Source organism: Zophobas morio, unplaced genomic scaffold, assembly GCF_036711695.1.
Source record: "Zophobas morio isolate AGI-343-1 ecotype UQ-CSIRO unplaced genomic scaffold, CSIRO_AGI_Zmor_V1 ptg000038l, whole genome shotgun sequence".
In the NCBI taxonomy this organism is placed as follows: Eukaryota; Metazoa; Arthropoda; class Insecta; order Coleoptera; family Tenebrionidae; genus Zophobas; species Zophobas morio.
In genome coordinates this window covers 1,459,561-1,483,167 of record NW_026972143.1, presented here as the reverse complement: position 1 = coordinate 1,483,167, position 23,607 = coordinate 1,459,561, and the positions used below count along the sequence as shown (strand labels likewise).

Here is a 23,607-nt window from a genome sequence, read left to right as displayed (position 1 = left end):
TCCTGTTACAACAGTATCACCAAGAGTCACACAAGATGGTATCCCGGTGTGTCGTCTTTTACGTCGTATATAACCCCAAAAAGTTGACGGATCTGTGTTAATCATGTCTTCAGAATTCTTGATAAATGCATTATAAGCTATTGATATTTTTCGCTTAATGCTACGTCTCAATTCCCTGAATGCAAGCGCATCAGCTGTATTTCCGTACTTTAAATATCTCCTTCTAAGGTGATTTTTTGAACGAACCTGCCGAATAATTTCAGGTGAAAACCATGCAGGGTAGGTATATTCCCTTTTTTTATACATAGGTATGTGTTTATCGAACAGTTTATATATTAGATCATAAAATAAGCAACAGGCAGAGTTAATATCAGTGGATTTATTAAGGAGAGACCAATCAGTATTTAGAATATCCTCATATAGATTAAGAAAATTGGCTTTACGAAAATTGTAACTGGTTCCATTAGACGCTGCTTTCAGAAAATTGCTTGATGATATGTTATTCACAAATACACCTACATGGAGAGAAGGATGACGTGGATCTTCATCTACAAATGGATCATCAGAAGTTAATACTGAACAGCACATATTGGATAAGACGATGTCAAGAAGCCGATTATCACAATTTAAAATGGTATTAAACTGTTTCAGTTCAAACATTTTCATAAAATTACACAATTCCAAACTTTTTATACAATGAGGATTACTAAGAGATGAAAAAAATTCAGGTATATTAAAGTCACCAATTATAAGAATATTGGAGTCATCCAACAGCTCTAACGTTGCAAACGCCTCAAAGATTAATTGATAGTAATCTAATGCCAACGAAGGACGAATATATAGGACAAATATTGTGATAGATAAAGAAGCAATCAACACCTTAACACCGACAATGTCAATAAGGTGAAGGTTATTAAAAGGAGTGTTCGATAGATTAATTTCAGTATAATGGAGTCCCAATCTAATCGCAATAAGCACACCACCACCTGTCTGTTTGTTGGTACGCAACAAGTCTCTGTCCCTTCTAATGATTTCATAGTTTTGGTCAAAGACTTCACTGTCATTAACTCCACTGTGCAGCCATGTCTCAGAAAGTGCGATTAAATCATAGGCACAGGCAGCTACAGCATTGGAGAACCGCAACAGCTTGGAATTGAGACCACGAACATTTTGATAATAGAGAGATATATTTCCTTTATCTACACTCTTGTTCGATATTGCTGGAGATGATGCTGATGAGGAAGAAATTAAGTTAGGAAAATAGTTTAATTGCTACAAGCTAGATATCCCAAAGACATCTAACTTGATTTTCTCAATAGTCCGTTTATAAAAAAAACAGTTGTTAATGTCCCAGCAAGCATGGGAAATGTCCTCATCACTTAAATTGTCTTTAATTTGAATGCTAACACAGTTGATACATCGCAGTTGTTCATTAGTAGCATGACAATCATTTACCCTATGTGGACCAGAGCACCTAGGGCAAGAGATTTTTTTTTTACAAGTCTTTAACGAATGATTAAGACCATTACAATTAAAGCATCTAATTACATCAATAGCGTCATAGATGTTACAACCATCAAGCCCAATTAGGCAATGACCATAAAGAAGAGCATTTTTGTATGTAGAGATGTTAACCTCTAATATGACTTGAAAATAATTATTACGATTTTTTATAGGAAAGTATTTAAGAATTTTGCACTGAGAAGATTCACTGAAGATATGTTTATTTTGTTTAATAAGAAATGGAATTATCTGTTGCTCATCAATATCACTGGATATGCCAGAAATGCGCAGCTTCGGTTTTGGAGTCTTTAAGTCGCTTATTTCATACTTATCACTCAAGTCTTTTAACTGAGATAATTTTTTGAGTTCACTAGGATGTTCACAATTAAGAACTATACCACCATTTTTAATAAATTTAACTTTTGCAATGCCCGGTTCACTATCAGGTTGAATGTTGGATATGATATCAGATTTGGTTTTTGCTATGGTTTGAGTAACGTCCTTAGGTCTTATTACAACTGCAGTAGTATTTTTAAGAGTGTCTGAATAGGAAGGAGACTTTACGGTATCATTGACAACCTGAGGGACTTCAACATGCAACTTTGCAGTTAGTTTGGAGATTTCTTCTCGGAGCTTCGTATTTTCATTTTTTAAATCGGTAATTTGTTGGCTAAGTATGAAAAAGTTTTTATTAACAGCAGAGGAAAAGTCATTGAAGATAGTTGCTAGTGTATCGGGCAGTATATTCAGACTGTCACTAGTTACAGAACTTGGAATAGAAGCAGTTAACTCATTTTTTTGACAATCATCAACCGTAAGAGAGGATGTACTGCATAGACCACAACTCCATTCATTAATTAATCTGCTTTCTTTCAATGAAGAAAATGCAGATTTGCTAAGGTTAACACATGATATGTGATAGTTCGCACCACATGTTTGCCGACAGTTAATATACTCATCATTCCTCCCTATATTTTTATTGCATTTCTTACACCTAATCGCCATTTCTTACAAACCCCCAGAGGGGGTTTGATACGCCAATATTATATCAAATCAAAGATGGTAAATAATGCAAGTCAACCTCAGTTCAGTAGAAAAAGATGCAGTAAGAAATTTATCGGGTGGACTAAATCATTCACATCTACGTTAAAAACCTCAGTCAGCTATACCACAGAAAAAGTTACGATAAGATATTATAACCACAATTAGACGGGACAAGAAGTGATTTTTACTTCATTAATCATAAAAAAAAGGCGATGTTCTAATTACCACCTTAACTGCTGCATGAAACGCTTTCTAACGGCACCACTTTTAGTATAAATTACAACGAAAAACCCACTAAATCACAGAACATTGGAGAGCTAAGAACTTGGTTGTACACTCACACTCACGTTCACACACCAATTGTATTCTTCCCGATTCTCTTCGTATTCTTTCAGATTCTGTTGTGTTCTCTTAGATTCTCTCGGACCTTTTCAGATTATATCGTTTTTTAGGAGTCATGTGAATTCTTCCAAATTCTTCCGAATTCTCCTAAACTCTCTCCGTTTTTATCAAATTCTCTCGAATCCTTTTGGTTACTTTGGAATTGTTTTCATATTCTCTCAAATTTTTCCGTATTCTTTCGGAGACTCTATGATTCTGTTGGGTTCTTTCGGATTGTCTCAGAAATTGCTCAGATTCTCTCATTGTTCTCGTAGTTTTTTCATATTCTTCAGGATTCTAACGGATTCATTCGGAATTTCGCGGATTCTACCGGATTATTCGGAATTCTTTCGAATTCTATCAAATTCTTTTGGATTCTCAAGATTGTTTTCGTATTACTTCGGATTCTTTCGGAGTCTCGGATTCTATAGAATTGTTCCGGATTGTCTCGGATTTTCTGAGAATTCGACCGGATTCTTTCGTATTCTTTCCGATTCTTTTCGTATCCTCCTGGATTCTGTCTAATTCTCTCCAATTATTTTAGATTATCTCAGATTATTTTCAGATTCCATATGTTTCTCTAGCAATCACGTTGATCCTTTGAAATTCTTCCAGATTCTCTTAAATTCTTTCGAATTTTTTAGAATTGTATCGGATTCAAGCGAATTCTGCCAAATTCTCTTGAATTCTCTAGGATTATTTGCGTAGTCTTCCCGATTCTCTTCGTATTCTTTCAGATTCCGTTGTATTCTCTTAGATTCTCTCGGACCTTTTCAGATGATATCAGTTTTTTAGGAGTCACGTGAATTCTTTCAAATTCTTCCGGATTCTCCTAAATTCTCGCCGTTTTTATCAAATTCTCTCGAATCCTTTTGGTTACTTTGGAATTGTTTTCAAATTCTCTCATATTTTTCCGTTTTCTTTCGTATGATTCTGTTGGGTTCTTTCGAATTGTCTCAGAAGTTGGTCAGATTCTCTCATTGTTCTCGTACTTTTTTCATATTCTTCAGGATTCTAACGGATTCATTCGGAATTTCACGGATTCTACCGGATTATTCGGATTCTTTCGAATTCTATCAAATTCTTTTGGATTCTCAAGATTGTTTTCGTATTACTTCGGATTCTTTCGGAGTCTCGGATTCTATAAAATTGTTTCGGATTGTCTCAGATTTTCTGAGAATTTGACCGGATTCTTTCGTATTCTTTCCGATTCTTTTCGTATTTTCCTGGATTCTGTCTAATTCTCTCGAATTATTTTAGATTATCTCGGATTGTTTTCAGATTCCATATGTTGCTCTAGGAATGACGTGGATTCTTTCGAATTCTTCCGGATTCTCTTAAATTCTCTCTAATTGTTTAGAATTGTATCGGATTCTCCCGAATTCGGTCAAATTCTCTTGAATTCTCTAGGATTATTTGCGTATTCTTCCCGATTCTCTTCGTATTCTTTCAGATTCTGTTGTATTCTCTTAGATTCTCTCGGACTTTTTCAGATTATATCAGTTTTTTAGGAGTCACGTGGATTTTGATGTATTTTTTATTTTAAGAAAGTGAAAGGCTCTCAGAGCACTTTAATGTTTTTTTAACTTAACTTTTGATAAGTATTTATGAAATGCAAGACTTTCACGACCACAGTTAATAACCGAAAGACGTTTTCTTCACTTAGAACTTTCCACCACCCTCAGGCTAAATCATTGCTCCCCCGTTTTGATAGAATTACTTATATCCAGACCCAAACATGCGAAAAATCGCAATTTTTCGACAGGAAATACTGCTACTAAAATCCATCTCCTCGATTATATGGTCTTGGAAAAAAATCATAAAAAGACTATTCCCTTGAGACTCGTCTCAGCGTCACTGATTCCCCCAATCCTCCTAAATATCTGACAAACACTTTATTTGACTTTTATCGAATTTGTCACTAAATCTAAGCGATAAGCTTCGATGTCGCTTCTTTATTTACTGAAGTTCCTGTCTCTGATTCGACGTCTTTGTTGTCAATTTAGAGCCAGTAAGTGAATTTTCAGTTACAGCAACACAAAAATTGAAAGTTTTTCGAACAATAGAATAGTCGGAGATAAAAAACACTATAACCGTATAAAATTCTGGACTCGTTCCAGCTACCCATTGAGGAATAAGTATCCACACATATAAACACTTCCCCAACAACAGGATCGATACCGCCACCCGAGATCGTGTTTTCGCAAAACTAAATCACCCCATATTAATCACCCCACCTACTACCAAAACCACAACAACTACTCAAACTACACCCAATACACTTAACCAACTTATCACAAAAATCGCAAATTCAACTTAAAACTAATTTAGCCGCCTCGAAGCCCATTTTTAATCCATACCCCGCCTCCTCCACATAAATCTGCATAAATTTTCCATCGAAACGTAATCATTGCGTTGGCAGACTTCGCGTCAAATCCTGCACAAACAAACGTTCCATAAATTACTCGTACGCCTGTTGCCAATAAAGCTCACCGGTGCTCTGGGAATCCAAAAGCGGCCGTTTTCCTTTTATTTTATTCGGGGATAACGAGAGCGAGCTTTCGTGTTTGTGGATTTTTTATTCGGCGGTTCCGCGCGAAATAGCGTGCGGAATAGGAAAGCAGTTCGTGCGGAATCGCCCTTATTGCTATGGCCATGCGAAATAAGTAATAAGTGTAGTGGAAAACGGGAAAGTGGATGCGCGTTCGGGGAAAATCGGATTACTGTTTATTGAAATATTCGGGCTGGTTGGAGGATCGCAGATTTTTGGGTTGAGTTCGTGGCAAATATTGTGTTTGAAGTATTTTTATTTTCTCGAGTAAATGAAAACGTTGTTCGGTGAGGTTCTTAATAAGGTTGACTTTGTTTAATGGTGTACAGATTTTTTTGTTTTTTCTTATTATAGACTGAATTTCCCAAGTGTTTACCTCGGTGTTTTTGCTGCTTGTAAACATCGTCTGTCCTCCACTGGGAGCTAATGTGGGTTTAGTCTACAAATATTTAGTTAACGGAATGTGAATTGTTTTTCTTGCTAACAAAATATCCATTTGTGGCTAATTTTAGAATGCTTACACTATCGATCGGAGTATTTGTTCTGTTTATACGACTATACGTGGTCTTTGACTTTCTTCTGTTAACTCACTCTCACTAGCGTCAACAAAAAAATAATAGAAGGTGAAAGCAGATGAAACTAAAAACGATGTAACTTTAGCTGGATTCTATTTATATTCTTTATATTTGGTGATGCGAGAAATCCCCACGAAAGACGTTCCATTCACGTCAAGTTCAAGTTCTTTTGAAACCACCAATTCCTGGCGTTCCCTCTTTATCGATTTTGCTACGTCTCTCAAGATTTAATTAAAGAGAAACAGATTCGTAATTGTGAAAGAACACTCAAGCGATTGTAATCCCGCGCTATTGTCTGTCAGAAATAAGAAAGAAACAAACAAACAAAACAAACAATAAGACAAAAAAGAAACAACAAAATTATTGCACTAATCCGATTTAAAATATCCAAAAATTGAAAAATCCATAAATTGAAGAGTTCTCAAAATTGAAATGTTGAAAAATTGAGATATCTAAAAATCGAAAAGTCGATAAATGTTAAATTCGAATAACAAGATGTAAAAAAAAAGATTTTTTTTAAGAACTTAAAAAAATTGCGCTATTATCCCTAAGGTAATCCAGATCAAAAAATCGTAAAACTGAATCATCGAAAAATTGAACAATTCAAAAGACTGAAAAATCAGAAAATCGAAAAGCCGAAAAATTGAGAAATCGAAAAGTCGCAGCACCTAAAAATTCAAAAATTGAAAGGTCGAGAAATCGAAAAATTGAAAAGTCAAACATTTCAAAAAACGAAAAATAAAAATATCGAACTGAAAAATCGAAAAATCGAGAAATCGAAAAATCAAAAACTGAAAAGTCGAAAAATTAAAAAACCGAAAAATCGAAAGGTCAAAAATTTTAAAAATCAAAAAACCTAAAAATCAAAAACTAAAAAATCGAAAAATTAAAAAGTAGAAAAATCAAGACACCGAGAAATTGAGAAATCGAAAATCCAAAATTTAAAAAATCCCAAAAATTAAAATATCGGAGACTTGAATGGATAAAATGAAAAATTCAGAAATTGAAAATTTTCAAAACTGAAATGAAAAATTGAAAAATCAAATCGAACAGCTAAAAAGCCGAAACATCGAAAAATTAAAAAACTGAACATGGAGTAATCGAAAAGCCGAAAAATCAAAAATTTTAACAAACGAAAAATTGAAATATCGATTAACTGAAAAATCGAAAAATCGAGAAACCGGAAAATCAAAAACTGAAAAATCGAAAAATTTAAAAACCGAAAAATTGAAAAATTAACAAGTCAAAACGTAGCAGAATTGAAAAACCGAGAAAGTGAGAAATCGGAAATCCAAAATTTAAAAAATGCCAAAAATTGAAATCGGAAAATTGAGGAATGTGGAAAAACTCAAAAATCCAGAAATTGAAAAACTCCAAAATTGAAAAGACAGAAAACTGAAAAATCGAAAAATTGAAAAATCGGAAAATCGAAAAGCCAAAGAGCCGAAAAATCGAAAAACTGAGATATCAAAAAATCGAAACAGAAAAACTCAAAAATTGAGACATCGAGAAAACGAAAAATTGAAAAATTAAAAAATCTAAGTTTAAAAATCGAAAAATTCAAAAATCGGTAAGTCGAAAAACTGGAAAATCGAAAACCGAAGCATCAAAAGATGGAGAATCGAGAAATCGAAACAGGTAAAAATCGAAAAATTTAAGTTACAAAATTGAAAAATTGGAAATTGTAAAATTAAAAAATCGGAAAATCGAAAAGCCGAAAAATCGAGAAATCGAAAACCCAAAAAGCTGAAAAATCGAAGAACCGAAAATCGAGATATCGAAAAATTCAAAAACTGAAACGTCGAGAAATCGAAAAAATGAAAATTCAAAAAATCGAACAGCTGAAAAGCCGAAACATCCAAAAATTAAAAAACTAGAACATGGAGTCATCGACAAAATGAAAAATCGAGAAATCAAACAATTTTAAAAATCGAAAAATCAAAAATTTTAAAAAACGAAAAATTGAAAAATGGATGAACTGAAAAATCGGAAAATCGAGAACCCGTAAAATCAAAAACTGCAAAATCGAAAAATTTAAAAACCGAAAAATTAAAAAATCAAAAAGTCGCAAAATTTAAAAACCGAGAAAGTGAGAAATCGGAAAAAACCTCAAAAATCCAGAAATTGAAAAACTCCAAAACTGAAATGACGCAAAACTGAAAATTCGAAAAATTGAAACACCAGAAAATCGAAAAACTGAGAAATCGAAAAATCAAGAATTTTAAAAAACGAAAATTTGAAATATCGGTGCAAAAATCTAATGTTGAAGAATTGATAAACCAAGAAATTGAGAAATCTAAAGTCCAAAATTTAAAAAATCACAAAAATTGAAGAATGGAAAGACTGAAACATCCAGAAATAGAAAGATTCCAAATCAAAAATTTTAAAAATTGAAAAACTGAAAAATCGAAAATTAAAAAAAATATAAAAATTGAAAAATCGATGAACCGAAATGTCGATTTTTCAGAAAAATAAAAAATCGTGAACCGAAACAACGGAAAATTGAGATATCGAAAAACTGAAATCTCGAAGTCAAAAAATTGAAAAATTTAAAAATCCAAAAATTAAGGACTGGAAAGTTATAAGATCTATCCAATGAAAAGGCGAGAAATTGAAAAACGGGAAAATAAAAAAATCAATTATCGAGAAATTGATATTTTTAATGGATAAACTGAAAAATGAAGAAATTGAAAAATTCGAAAACTGAAATGAAAAATTGAAAAATCAAAAAACGAAAAGCTAAAAAGCCAAAAAATCGAAACATCGAAAAATTAAAAACTGAAATGTGGAGTACACAATCCAAAAAGTAAAACATCGAAAAATTTTAAAAATCGAAAAACCGAAAAATCAAGAATTTTAAAAAACGAAAAATTAAAATATCGATGAACTGAAAAATCGAAAAATCGAGAAACCGAAAAATCAAAAATTGAAAAATCCAAAAATTTAAAAAAAGAGAAATTGAGAAATCGGAATTCCAAAATTAAAAAAAAAACCCAAAAGTTGAACTCAAAAATCCAAAAATTGAAAAACTGAAATGACGGAAAACTGAAAAATCGAAAAATTGAAAAATCGGAAAATCTAAAAGACAAAAAGCCGAAAAATCGAAAAACTGAGAAAACGAAAAATCAAAAATTCTAAAAGTCGAAAATTTGAAATATCGGTGGACTGAAAAATCGCAAAATCAAAAACTCAAAAATCGAAAAAATAAAAAACCGAAAAATCAAAAGTCGGAAAAATTGAAGAAACGAGAAATTGCGAAATCGAAAATTCTAAATTTGAAAAATCACTAAAATTGAAATATCGTAAAATTGAGGAATGGAAAAACTGAAAAATCCAGAAATAGAAAAATTCCAAAACTCAAATGACGGAAATCTGAAAAATAGAAAAATTGAAACACCAGAAAATCGAAAAGCCAAAAAGTCGAAAAATCGAAAAGCCGAAATATCGAATCAGAAAAATTCAAAAACTCAAACATTGAAAAATCGATAAACTGAAAAATAGAAAAATCAAAAACCCTTAAAATCGAAAAACCGAAAAATCAAAAAATCTAAATTTTTAAAAAACGAAAAATTGAAAAATCGAGAAATCGAAAAATCAGAAACTGAAAAATCGAAAAATTAAAAAACCGAATAATCAAAAAGTCGAAAAATTCAAAACTCGAAAAACCGAAAGATCGAAAAATGGAAAAAAAAATTGAGAAATCGAAAATTCAAAATTTAAAAATTGCAAAATTTGGAAGATCGGGAAGAAGAATGGAAAAACCGAAAAATCCAAAAATTTGAAAATTCCAAAACTGAAATGACGAAAAACTGAAAAATCGGAAAATCGAAAAGTCAAAAAACCAAAAAGTCGAAAAACTAAGAAATCGAAAAATCAAAAATTTTTTAAATCGAAAAACTCGAAAAACTGAAAAATCGTAAAAACAGAATTTTAAAGAAAATCGAAAAATTGAAATATCGATGAACCGAAATGTCAATTTTTCAGAAAAATAAAAAAACCGCGAACCAAAACATCGGAAAATTGAGAAATCGAAAAAGTGAAAAGTCGAGAAATGGAAAAATCGAAAACTCGAAGTAAAAAATCGAAAAATTGAAAAATCCAAAAATCAAGAATTGGAAAAGTGTAAATTCGATACAATGAAAATGCGATAAATTAAGAAATGGGAAAATAAAAAATCAATTAATCCAGAAACATTCAGTAATCTAAAATTTAAAGATCGACAAAATTCTAAAATCGAAAAACTGGAAAATCGAGACATCGAAAAACAAAACTGAAATGACAAAAAGTTAGGAAATCGAAAAGATGAAAAATCAAACACCGAGGAGTCGAAAAATTGAAAAATCGAAGAACTGTAAATTCGAAAATTTGAAAAGTCAAAAACCCGAAAAATTGAAAAATCGGAGAAACTGGAAATTCAAATAATCGATTATTTGAGAAATTGATTAATCGAAAAATTGAAAATTTAGAGACGTCAAAAATTTAAAAATCGAAAAATTGAAAAACCGTAAAACTGAACCATCAGAAATTGGGGGATCGAAAAATTGAAGAAAAAAAACTGAAAACTTAAATACCGAAAGTTGATCTCGTAAATCAAGAAATCGAAATATCGAAAATTCGGAAAGGTTTGCAAGATTTCAAACCAATTTTAAAGTTAAATGTGAATGCCCAATGTAAAAACTCAACACGGATTAATAAACCACAAATCGAGTAGTGCGTTATTGTATAAATTTGGAGATAACGTCATTTTATTCTTGGTGGGGATGATCAGACAAATTCTGGTTAACATTTTACCACCTACACGATGTTTTTAATATACATATAAAATTTGACAACAATCGGTACTGTAGTTTCAGAGTTTATCGGTCTAATAAAGTTCCGGACAGACGGCAGACAGACAGACGGATTCAAGAAATGTTGAACTAATTCAATCGTTGTATGTACCTAGTAGGTCGAGACTGCGTCGAGCTTTATTGTAAGTCGGTTTAGTGACAATAATAGGTTGAATTTGCTTGAAAAATCCAACGCTTACCTCAAAACGAGAGGATAAGATACTTAACCTAATAGCAGGACTTTATTGTTTGTTACTTCTATAATAATAATAATGTGTCTCATTTGTTCCCACAAATTTTATAATTTTCCAAAAAAGAATAAACAACAGACGAATTCATCCCCAAAATCGTCGGAAGCCCGACACTCGCTCCCGCGCTCGCCCACGGCCGCCGCCGCCGTCCGACTGCGCCGCCTTCGAAGTCGCCCCCTGTTGCATCCCTGCGCACACCGGTCCAGAATAAGCCTCTCCTCTGGCCGTTTTAGTATCAGCCGAAGCGTTCGAAGACACCGCGTCAATAACCGCTTCGCACCCATAATTGCCCACACTATGAATGGAAACGCGTACGGAAGTGCGAAACGTAGTGTCTAAAATCCCGCCTTTGGCTCGCGCACGGATCCGGATTTATCGCGCCCGGAATGCCCGGAACAGCGCGCCCGGAATAAGACCCGGATCGCCCGGATTCTGCCAAGGATCCACGGTGTTGTGAGAAAATTCGCCGTCTAGGTTGGCAGTGGGGCTTCTATTTATAGGGTGTTTGAATGTTATCGGAGCAAGTGGGGCCTATCAAAGTCGGCTTTGAAAGGGGAGAATGGTCGATTTTGGCGTGTTTTTGTTTGGTTGTGGTTTCAAGTGACGTCAGAGACATGAGACGAAGAAGTTGGTAAACAATCACAATGTTTATGTTTTAGATTTTTTATTAAAACTTATATGTCTGATACAAATTTTTCTCTTGTTACAACTTCCAGATGACAATGTTTATTAGTTTAGTCAAAATTTTTCCAAAAAAACTGTTTTTAATTTGAAGTATATCTGATATCACGAATCGGCAACACAGCTCTATGACGTCACGCGCTATATTACTATAAAACATATTCCGTTCTTGTTTGTTTTAGCTAATTCGTTTATGAGCTGAATTAATTTATTAATCAAACAGAGTGAAACCGCAGCCACAATAATTACATTATTCGCCAATAACCTAATGAAATTACGTTCATATTAAAAAATGCAATTTGATTATTTGCTCTAAATAACAATCAACGTCAGTAAAATAATCACGAAAAACCCTAGAGCAATACACGTTTGCACTCACAACGATCGATATGTAAAGTAGTCGTGGTGCGCAGTTAAACATTTGTCGTCGAAATGTCACTGGAACTCAGGCCGCGTCCACACTAGACATACCAGAGCGCCACGTGGACCCGGCTTAATTTTCATAATGACCAACCCCGTCTGACTATTCTCCGCCTGCATACCATTTTCCCTAATCGCCTCTATAAAAAGCCCCACTTGCATAAATAAAAGCCTAGTTCTTTTAACTGGAAACAGACGAGTCCAAGTCACGCGAGTCGTAAAATTTTTATTCGCGAGCGACAATTAAAAAGGAAACGTTATCGTATCGATTGTCTTGTGACAACATTCAGATGCATAATGTGGTGATAATAGGGGTGAAGAGTAGTCACAACAAAACGACGGAATATTGATAATTTAATTCGCGTTTTTGACTTGGTGAAAAGGTTAAATTTTTAGCGACAGGGTGGTGAATACATGAATAATTTTGTTGCGCTTTGTGGAGTTTATTTTAATGTCGGGGTGTGGGGTTAGGAAACACTGAAATGATAATCACAACAGATGACAAAAAGCTACTATAAATTATATAAAATGCATCGATCGGGGCTAAATGGACCTATAAATAATTTAGTGCGATTGATTCGTGCTTAGGGGGTTGCAGGATACAAACATTGCTGGATGTACTTTTGTGGGGTATTTCTTATAAGTTGAGGGGTTGTTTTGTTGGGTGGGGGTGGGGAAAGGGGTGATGAGGCGGATTGTGCCAAAGTGTGAAGGGTGAGGTAGCTAAGAGTGTATTTTTATACGCATTTATCTTCTCGACGTAAATTAACCTAGTTACTAATTATTTCCTAAACTAACTATAACTTACCCGCGGCTTCCTCCACCTCTCCCCGGTCAAGGTGAAGAGATCCGAGTGTGAGATTGTCTACACATTTGGACAAAATCAAACAATCAACAAAAAATATCTCTAGAATTTGAGTCCAAAATTATCAAAGAATTAATAGATTAAATTTTAAACTTAACTTTTGATGAATAGAATTAATAACAGAAAGACGTTTTCCGGGACGAGGACTAGATTTTATGATCTTCTCTCACTTCACTTAGAACTTTCCAACAAACTCAACCTTAATCACTTGTTCCCCTCTTTGACAGAATTACCTGTATCCAAGTCCAAACAATTCTCGAATTATCATCCATCAACAAGCAAATTAAAAAATTCTACCTTCACAAAACTCACAGAATCTCAAGATTAAGATTCTTACAAACTTAAAAATAACACCAGGGTTCCAGTTTTTTTCGAATTCTTTTATAATTAAAACACCAGGAAGCCAAGATTCTTTCAAACGTTTTCAAAAATAAAACACTCTATAGACGTCTTTCATTCAAATTTTTTCAAAGATGAAACACCAGGGGTTCCATGATTGTTTCATATTACAAAAAATATACTAGGGTTTACTGAGATTCTTTCAAACTTAAAAAACATCGAAGGTTCCAAAAATTCTTTTCCAATTCTTTCAAAAATAAAACCCCAGGAGTTTGAGATATTTTTTCAAAATTTTCAAAAATTAAACACCCGAGGTTTCAAGATGATTCTATTAAAAAAAAAAGACACCAGGGATCTTAGAGGTTATTTTTAAATTCTTTCAAAAATAAAACACCTGGGATTCCAAATGTTTTTTTTTTCAAACTTTTAAAATGAGACATCAGAAACCCCCAGATTCTTTCATATTCTTAAAAAAGGACAACAGCGGCTCCCGAGATTCTTTTAAACTTAAAAAAAAACATCAGGGGTTCCAGAGATTTTTTTGAATTTTTTTCAAAAATAAAACACGGAGGACCCGAAAATTCTATCAAATTAAAAAAAAAATAAAACACCAGAGGTCCCACGATTCTTTCTTATTACAAAAAACATACTGGAGTTTCCTGAGATTCTTTCGAACTTAAAAAACACCAAAGGTTCCAAAAATTCTTTACGAATTCTTTCAAAAATAAAACACCGAAAACCCTAAGATTCTTTATAACTTTTTCAAAAATAAAACACCAGGAGTTTCACTTTAAAAATTAAACACCCAAAGTTTAAGATGATTCTTTTGTATTTAGAAAAACACCAGGAACCCCTGAAACGTTTTCAAATTGTATAAAATATAAAACACCATGTGCTTCAAGATTTCTTCATAAAAAACCCTATGGGTCCCAAGATTCTTTCAATCTTTCTCACAAATAAAACGCCAGAGGCCCAAGATTCTTTTCTATTTAAAAAAAGACACAAACTTTTCAATGAGACATCTGGCACCCCCAAATTCTTTCAAATTCTTAAAAAAAGTAACAGCGGCTCCAGAAATTCTTTCATGCTTAAAAGAAACACCACCAGTGTTTCCTGAGAATTTTTTTTAATTATTTCATAAATAAAATACCAATAACCCTAAATTTTTTTCAAACATACCGGAGTTTCCTCAGATTCTTTCAAAATAAACACCAAATGTTCCAAAAATTGTTTCCGAACTCTTTCAAAAACAAAATACCAAAAATCCACAGGTCCTTTCTAATTTTTTCAAAAATAAAACACCAGGAATTTCTGACATATTTTCAAACTTTCAAAAATTAAACACTCGAGGCCCCAAGATGATTCTATTGTATTTAGAAAAACACCAGGAATCCCAGAAATGTTTTCAAATTCTTTCAAATATAAAACACCAGGTGCTTCAAATTCTTCTCGTTAAAAAAACACTCTGGGCCTTAAATTCTTCCTATTTACATAAAAGGTTACCAAGGATCCTAGAGTTTTTTTAAAATTCTTTCAAAAATAAAACATCATGAATTTAAAACTTTTAAAACAAGACATCTGACACCCCCAGATTCTTACATATTCTTAAAAAAGATAACAGCATCTCCAGAGATTCTTTCAAACTTAAAAAACACACAGGATTTCTTGAGATTTTTTTAAATTTTTTCATTAATAAAATACCAATCACCCCAAAATTCTTTCAAACATGCCGGAGTTCCGTGAGATTCTTTCAAAATGAACACCAAATGTTCCAAAAATTGTTTCCGAATTCTTTCAAAAATAAAATACCGAAGATCCAAAGGTCCTTTCTAACTTTTTCAAAAATAAAACACCAGGAATTTCTGACATATTTTCAAACTTTCAAAAATTAAACACTCGAGGCCCCAAGATGATTCTATTGTATTTAGAAAAACACCAGGAATCCCAGAAATGTTTTCAAATTCTTTAAAATATAAAACACCAGGTGCTTCAAATTCTCCTCGTTAAAAAAACACTCTGGGCCTTAAATTTTTCCTATTTACATAAAAGGACACCAGGGATCCTAGAGGTTTTTTAAAATTCTTTCAAAAATAAAACATCATGAATTTAAAACTTTTAAAACAAGACATCTGACACCCCCAGATTCCTACATATTATACTTAAAAAAGATAACAGCATCTCCAGAGATTCTTTCAAACTTAAAAAACACACCAGAGTTTCTTGAGATTTTTTTAAATTTTTTCATAAATAAAATACCAATCACCCCAAAATTCTTTCAAACATGCCGGAGTTCCGTGAGATTCTTTCAAAATAAACACCAAATGTTCCAAAAATTGTTTCCGAATTCTTTCAAAAATAAAACACCGAAGACACGAAGATCCTTTCTAACTTTTTCAAAAATAAAACACCAGAAATTTCTGATGTTTTTTCAAACTTTCAAAAATTAAACACTTGAAGCTCCAAGATGATTCTATAGTATTTAGAAAAACACCAGGAATCCCGAAAATGGTATCAAAATCTTTCAAATATATAACACCAGGTGCTTCAAAATTTCTTCATAAAAAAAAACACTCTAGGCCCTAAGCTTTTTCCTATCTGTTTCACAAGTAAAACGCCAGTGGCCCCAAGATTCTTTCCTATTTAAAAAAAGACACCAGGGATCCTGGACGTTTTTTTTAAATTCTTTAAAAAATAAAACACCAGGAATTCCAGTTCCAATTCCAGTGTTTTTTTTTTTTAACTTTTCAAAATGAGACACCAGACACCCCAACATTCTTTCATACTTGAAAAAACAGCAGAGGTTCCAGAGACTTTTTTTGATGTTTTTCATAAATAAAACACTATGGACCCGAAAATTTTTTCAAACTTAAAAAAAAACGCCACACGAATCTTCCTTATTGCAAAAAACGTACCGGAGTTTCCTGAGATTTTTCAAACTTAAAAAATTGCAATGGTTTCAAAAATTCTTTTCGAATTCTTTCAAAAATTAAACACCGAAGATCCTAACATTCTTTATAACTTTTTCAAAAATAAAACACCAGGAATTTCTGATCTTTTTTCAAACTTTCAAAAATTAAACACTTGAAACTCCAAGATGATTCTATAGTACTTAGAAAAACACCAGGAATCCCGGAAATGGTTTCAAATTCTTTCAAATATAAACACCAGGTGCTTCGAAATCTCTTAATTAAAAAAACACTCTGGGCCCTAAGATTTTTCCTAACTTTTTTACAAGTATTACGCCTATTTAAAAAAAGACACCAGATATACCAGGGATGTTTTTAAATTCTTTAAAAAATAAAACACTAGGAATCCCAGTTCCAATTTTAGTGTTTTTTTTTTTAACTTTTAAAAACGAGACACCAAAAACCTCAACATTATTTTTTCATATTTAAAAAAACACCACGGGCTCCAAAAAATGTTTTCGAATTCTTTCGAAAACCTTACGATTATTTCTAACTTCCCAGATTTGTTTTTCAATTACTTTAAAAATAAAACATGGGGTACATCAATTTTCTTCATTAAAAAACACGTTGTGCCCCCGGAACTTCTCAAAAATAAAACACCAGGAACTCGAAAGTTTTTTTTTTTAACTTTTAAAACTGAAACACCAAAGACTAAAATTCTTTCAAACTTAAAAAACCCTTAGAGGGTTTCAGATCCAGCACCCTCAATTTAAATCATTGGTCCCTCACTTTGACACAATTACCTCTATCCGAGCCCTAACAATCCTTCACAGAACCGAGATAATCTCAAAACGGTGGTCAATTTCTCGTCACACCCATTATCCTAATCTGAAATTAGCCTTCTGTTAAATCTTCCATTCGATCCCTTCGCAAACAACCCACAAAGACTATCAAACTCAGAAACGACAAAAACCCCAAACTCCTTCAAACTTTACAATAATTATCTGTCTAAACTTGTTAGAGAATTTATCAGATTTAATAAAAAATGCGGTTTCCTCTTAGTGTTTGCTATGTAAAATAAACCTTCTATAACTAGTGTTCCAATTCAAGTAATTTTTGGCACGTCGCGTCTATTGTACTTCCTTTTGTTAAATTGTAACCTATTCATGCTTTATAATATAATTTTTGGTGTGAATAGAAGTAGTTTCGTATTTTCCGCGATAATTCGAAAACTGCCACCAATCACTAAAACCTTCATTGGTTAATCGATTCCTCTTTACCTGTTTACCAAATAATTTACTATAGAAACCAAACGTCCATTCTGTTACATTACGCTTTAAAGATGTGTCCAGTAATAACGTCATCATCGTAATAAAGGGGCTATAATAGGCGCAAATAATTACGAAACAGTTTTACCAAGTTAAACAAGTCGCTGACGTTGTCCTTTGTGACCTTTATCATCCCCCTAAAGCCAAAAACGAGAGTAGAATGCCGCGCTTTAGACAGAAATTAACTGTGTAAAGACCAGGGGCGAACAAGCCAACAACCCGCTTAGTTCATTACCAGAACCAAACAATTAACTCTGAATAAATAAAACTCTGTACAAGCATAGAACACCAGTTTGTTCGCAATCTAAACTAGTACCAGTGGGAGTCATTCAATACGCTTCTAATAGTGAAAATACTGTTCTTAGCTACATCACCCTTTACATTTCAACCCCTTCCACAGCCCCCTTCTTCCAGCTACAACACCTAAAATGCCAGACTGTGCTCCCGCACACCACCTCTAAAACATATCATCTACAAGCGTTCCACAAAACATGTAACAATGACCGACCACCTCTTGCAACCCACCGAGATCCCCCTGATAATAACTTCGACGAACTCGAGCCCGGACGCCTCCCGGAAAATCGAGTCCTGCAGTCGCAGGAAGAGCGTCGATACGCGCAAACAGAGCACAAACGGCTCCGATGCCAACAAAAACGGCGCCAAGAATAGCAGGAATCTGCCGGTGGGTGGGTCGTTCAAGTACGAAATCGGAAGGAACCGATCGGTGTCAAATCTGATCAATTTGCCGGCGAAGTGGTCGAGCGTGAGGATTAAAGGGACGGGGTTTAACGAGTCGAGGAAGAGCGTTGTTAAGATCGAGGCGTGTAATGGACTGCCGATCGGGAAGAAGGACTACCAGAATCTGCTGAGTCCCACGCAGAGCCAAGTCAAGAAGAATATAGGAAATGTGAGTGTGAGTAAGGTTTGACGGGGTTATGGGGGTAGTTGGGGTAGAATTGGGTGATAATGGGGAGTGGGTTTGCTATTCGTTGAAATTATTGTCTGTGATGGCATGAGCTATGGTAACTCCATTTTTATTGTCAATATCAAGTATGAATTACCGTATGCTCAGTCAACATGTACCTAGTATAGTAGTAACTTTTATGACTTAAGACAAACCACCCTTTAAAAAAAACTGGTTAATTTTACTAATTAGAAGAATGCATCAGAATGACAAAAAATTACTGTTTGCCATTTCTAGTGATCTGCAAAATATGAAAATCTGGCATTTCAGTTGGCAAAACTGTGATTTGTCACCATAAAATCTATTTTAGATTATGTTTGATGACAACATAGTATTGTTTCCAGTTTCCTACATTTTTCAAATAACTCAACAAACACATTTCATCAAATATCTATATATAAAACTTTAACTGAAATAAAACGTCAGTGCACATTTATAGCACAGTTCTCGTTTTAGAACATATCTTAGCCAAAAGAAATTAACAACTTTTAAACTAAATTATTCTTCTGGGTATTAAATTTCTATTATATATATACACTACAGTTTTGGAATCAGCACGACGAAATTTATATCCCAGAATTTTTTGGGAACATTTTGGCAATTTTCTCATCCGCGCAAATTTTCTAAAACCTCCCTAATGAAAATTTCGTGGAATTTTCAACAATTTTCGCAGATTATCTATAGACATTTTCTAATAGATTTCCAACTCCAGATATTAATTTCGGTCTCATTTCTTCGATAGCTCCTACCATTTTTCCAGAATTGCCTATTGAAATACATATTGCAATGTTTTGTATTTAAACAAAAAAAATAATTTTAAACCAAATATTTTTAAATCGTGAACACGCTGTGTTTTTTAGAATCGGCATGACGAAATTTATATCCCAGAATTTTTGGGAATACTTTGGAACCTGAATATTTTCGCAACTTTCTCAAAAGAAAAATTGTTCAAAATCCTTCCTATGAAAATTTCGCCCAATGTTCGACCATTTTCGAAATTTAATCAAACACATTATCTTGTAGATTTCGAACTTCAGAATTTAGTTTCGGCCTCATTTTTTCGATAACTCCTACTATTTCTTCAGGATCGCCCCCTGAAATTTAGAATTTTTTGTATTAAAAAAAAAAAGGAAATGAAAGCGATTATTTTTGAATTTTGCACAGGGGGCATAAACACACAATGCTTTTTGAATTAGCACTGCGAAATCTATATCCCAGGATTTGTTGGCAAGTTTCTTAAAAAAAAAAATTTCAAAATACATACATACATATTTGAAAATTTTGCCCTATTAATTATTATCGACCATTTTCGAAAATGAATCAAAGACATTTTCTAATAGATTTTGAACTCCAGATGTTAGTTCCGGTCTCATTTCTTTGATATCACCTACTATTTTGTAAGAATCGTTCACTGTACTATTACACATTTTTTGTATGTATTAAAAAAATAATAATTTCAAACTGAATATTTTTAAATCTTGCACCGAGGCCCTAAAAGAGCTATATTTTTGGAATCAGCACGACGAAATTTATATCCCAGAATTTTTTGGGAACATTTTGGCAATTTTCTCATACGCGAAAATTTTTCAAAACCTCCCTAATGAAAATTTCGTGGAATTTTCGACAATTTTCGCAGATTATCTATAGATATTTTCTAATAGATTTCGAACTCCAGATATTAATTTCGGGCTCATTTCTTCGATAGCTCCTACCATGTTTCCAGAATTGCCTATTGAAATACATATCGCAATGTTTTGTATTTAACCAAAAAAATAATAATTTTAAAACAAATATTTTTAAATCATGAACACGCTGTGTTTTTTAGAATCAGCATGACGAAATTTATATCCCAGAATTTTTTGGGAATACTTTGGAACTTGAATATTTTCGCAACTTTCTCAAAAGAAAAATTGTTCAAAATCCTTCCTATGAAAATTTCGCCCAATGTTCGACCATTTTCGAAATTTAATCAAACACATTATCTTATAAATTTCGAACTTCGGAAGTTAGTTTCGGCCTCATTTCTTCGATAGCTCCCACTATTTCTTCAGGATCGCCCCCTGAAATTTAGAATTTTTTGTATTAAAAAAAAAGGATTTGAAAGCGGTTATTTTTAAATTTTGCACAGGAGGCATAAACACACAATGTTTTTTGAATTAGCACGACGAAATCTATATCCTGGAATTTTTTGGCAAGTTTCTTAAAAAAAAATTTTCAAAATACATACATAAATATTTGAAAATTTAGCCCGATTAATTTATCGACAATTTTCGAAAATGAATCAAAAACATTTTCTAATAGATTTTGAACTCCAGATGTTAGTTCCGGTCTCATTTCTTTGATATCCCCTACTATTTTGTCATCGTTCACTGTACGATTACATTTTTTTTTTGTAAGTAATCAAAAAATAATAATAATATCAAACTGAATATTTTTAAATCTTGCACCGAGGGGCTAAAAGCGGTATATTTTTGGAATCAGCACGAGGAAATTTATTTCCCATAATTTTTTGGGAACATTTTGGGAATTTTCTCAAACGCGAACATTTTTCAAAACCGCCCTAATGAAAATTTCGTGGAATTTTCGACAATTTTGGCAGACTATCTATAGACATTTTCTAATAGATTTCGAACTCCAGAATTTAGTTTCGGCCTCATTTCTTCGACAGCTCCTAATGTTTCTGTTTCTCGGGGACCATCCCTGTCTGCTTTTTGAAATATGTAGTTTAAAAGAATCTCCGGGTCCTCCTGCGGGTCTTGTTTTAGAAGTGGTTTGGTGAATCTCGGGAATTCCTTGTATCTTATTTTTGAAGTAATTTGAAAGAATCTCGAGGATCTCTTGTGTCTTGGTTTTTAAAGTAGTTTCAAAGAATTTTGGGGATCTCTTTACTAGCTTTTGAAGTAGTTTGAAAGAATCTCGGGAATCCCTTGTCTTGTTTTTGAAGTAATTTGAAATAAATCTCGGAGACCACCCCTGAGTGGGGTTTTCAAGTAGTTTACTGTTTCTTCAGGTTCGCCCTCTGAAATTTTAAATGTTTTGTATAAAAAAAAATTCAAAATAAATATTTTAAAATTTTTCCCAGGGGGTATAAACACACAATGTTTTTTGAATCAGCACGACGAAATCTATATCCCAAAACTTTTTCGCAAGTTTCTCAAAAGAAAAATTTTTCAAAATATGTAGGTACTTATTCGAAAATTTAACCCGATTATCGACAATTATCGAAAATTAATCAAAGACCTTTTCTAATAGATTTTGAACTCCAGATGTTAGTTTCGGTCTCATTTCTTTGATATCTCTTAGTATTTTTCCAGAATCGCCTTATGAAATATTCCAATTTTTTTTTATTAAAATAATAATAATAATAATAATTTCAGGCGAATATTTTTAAATCTTCCACCGGAGGCATAAACGCCTTATATTTTTGGAATCAACAGAACAAAATCGGTCTTCCAGAATTTTTTAGTAATCCTCTCTTTGAAAATTTCGCAATATTTTCAACAATTTTCGAAATTTAACGAGACGTTTTCTTATAAATTTCGAAGTCTAGAGGTTAGTTTCATTTCTTTGATATCTCTTAGTATTTTTCCAAAATCGCCCACTGAAATATTGCAATTTTTTGTATTAAAAAAAATATATAATAATAATTTGAATCTGAATATTTTTAAATTCTTCTTCGGAGCCATAAACGTGTTATGTTTTTGGAATCACCAGGACGAAATCGTTTTCCGAGAATTTTTTGGCTATTTTTTCAAAAGTAAAATTTTTCAGTAACCCTCCCCATAAAAATTTCGCCAAATTTTCTACAATTTTCTAAATTTAATGACACATTTTCTTATAAATTTCGAAATCAGAAGTTAGTTTCGGTCTCATTTCTTTTGTATCTCTTAGTATTTTTCCGGACGCGTCCACTGAAATATTGCAATTTTGTGTATTAAAAAATAATAATAATAATGATAATAATTTCAAACTAAATATTATTTAAATCTTGCACCCGGCACAAAAGCGTTATATTTTTAGAATCAGCAGGACGAAGTCGATTTCCTAAAATTTTTTGAGAATTTCTTAGCAATTTTTTAATAGCAAAATTTTGCAATAACCCTCCCTATGACAATTTCGCCAAGTTTTCTACACTTTTCGAAATTTAACTGAACATTTTCTCATAAATTTCGAAATCCAGAAGTTAGTTTCAGTCTCATTTCTATGTTATCTTTTAGTATTTTTCCAGAATCGCTCACTGAAATCTTGCAATTTTTTGTATTAAAATTAATAATAACAATTTCAGACCGAATATTTTTAAATCTTCCTCGGGGGGCATAAACGTGTTATATTTTTGGAATAATTTCTTGACTATTTTTTCGAAAACAAAATTTTTCAGTAAGCCTCTCTATGAAAATTTTGCCAAATTTTCAACAATTTTCTAAATTTAACGACACATTTCGAAATCCAAAAGTTAGTTTTAGTCTCATTTCTATCTTATCTTTTAGTATTTTTTCAGGAAAAACAATAATAATAATTTCAAACAGAATATTTTTAAATTTTGCACTGGCGCCATAAACGCATTGCATTTTTGGAATCATAAGGACAAAATCGATTTTCCTGAACTTTTTAGGAATTTCTTGACTATTTTTTTTCAAAGCAAAATTTTTCAGTAAGTCTCCCTATGAAAATTTCGCCAAATTTTCAACAATTTTCGAAGTTTAAGTAAGTAGATATTTTCTTATAAATTTCGAAATCCAGAAGTAAGTTTCGGTCTCATTTCTTTGATATCTCTTTGTGTTTTTTCAGAGTCGGCCAATGAAATACTCCAATTTTTTTGTATTAAAACAAAAAAAAAAGTCATTCAAACCGAATATTTTTAGGTCTTACACCGGAGGCATAAACGTGTTATATTTTTTGAATCACCAGGACGAAATCGGTTTTCCAGAATTTTTTAGAAATTTCTTGGCTATTTTTTCAAAAGCAAAATT

The 23,607-nt window shown here is 32.7% G+C and overlaps 1 protein-coding gene across 12 annotated transcripts in view; it reads left to right on the top strand.

Moving 5' to 3' along the window:
- LOC135140256 (potassium voltage-gated channel subfamily H member 6-like) overlaps nucleotides 1–23,607 on the top strand; it is a 262,036-nt gene that overhangs the window by 198,521 nt on the left and 39,908 nt on the right. The window contains exons 1-2 of one of the 12 annotated variants that reach the window (XM_064070746.1): nucleotides 11,388–11,608; nucleotides 18,088–18,586. The exons of 7 other annotated variants lie outside the window; for them this stretch is intronic. In XM_064070746.1, the coding sequence (XP_063926816.1) occupies nucleotides 18,173–18,586 (414 nt within the window). In that variant the 5' untranslated portion in view covers nucleotides 11,388–11,608; nucleotides 18,088–18,172. Of the gene's footprint in view, nucleotides 1–11,387; nucleotides 11,609–11,797; nucleotides 12,866–16,855; nucleotides 18,587–23,607 lie in introns of those variants that run through there. 4 more of the 12 variants (XM_064070744.1, XM_064070747.1, XM_064070745.1 and 1 more) reach the window with 4 other exon arrangements.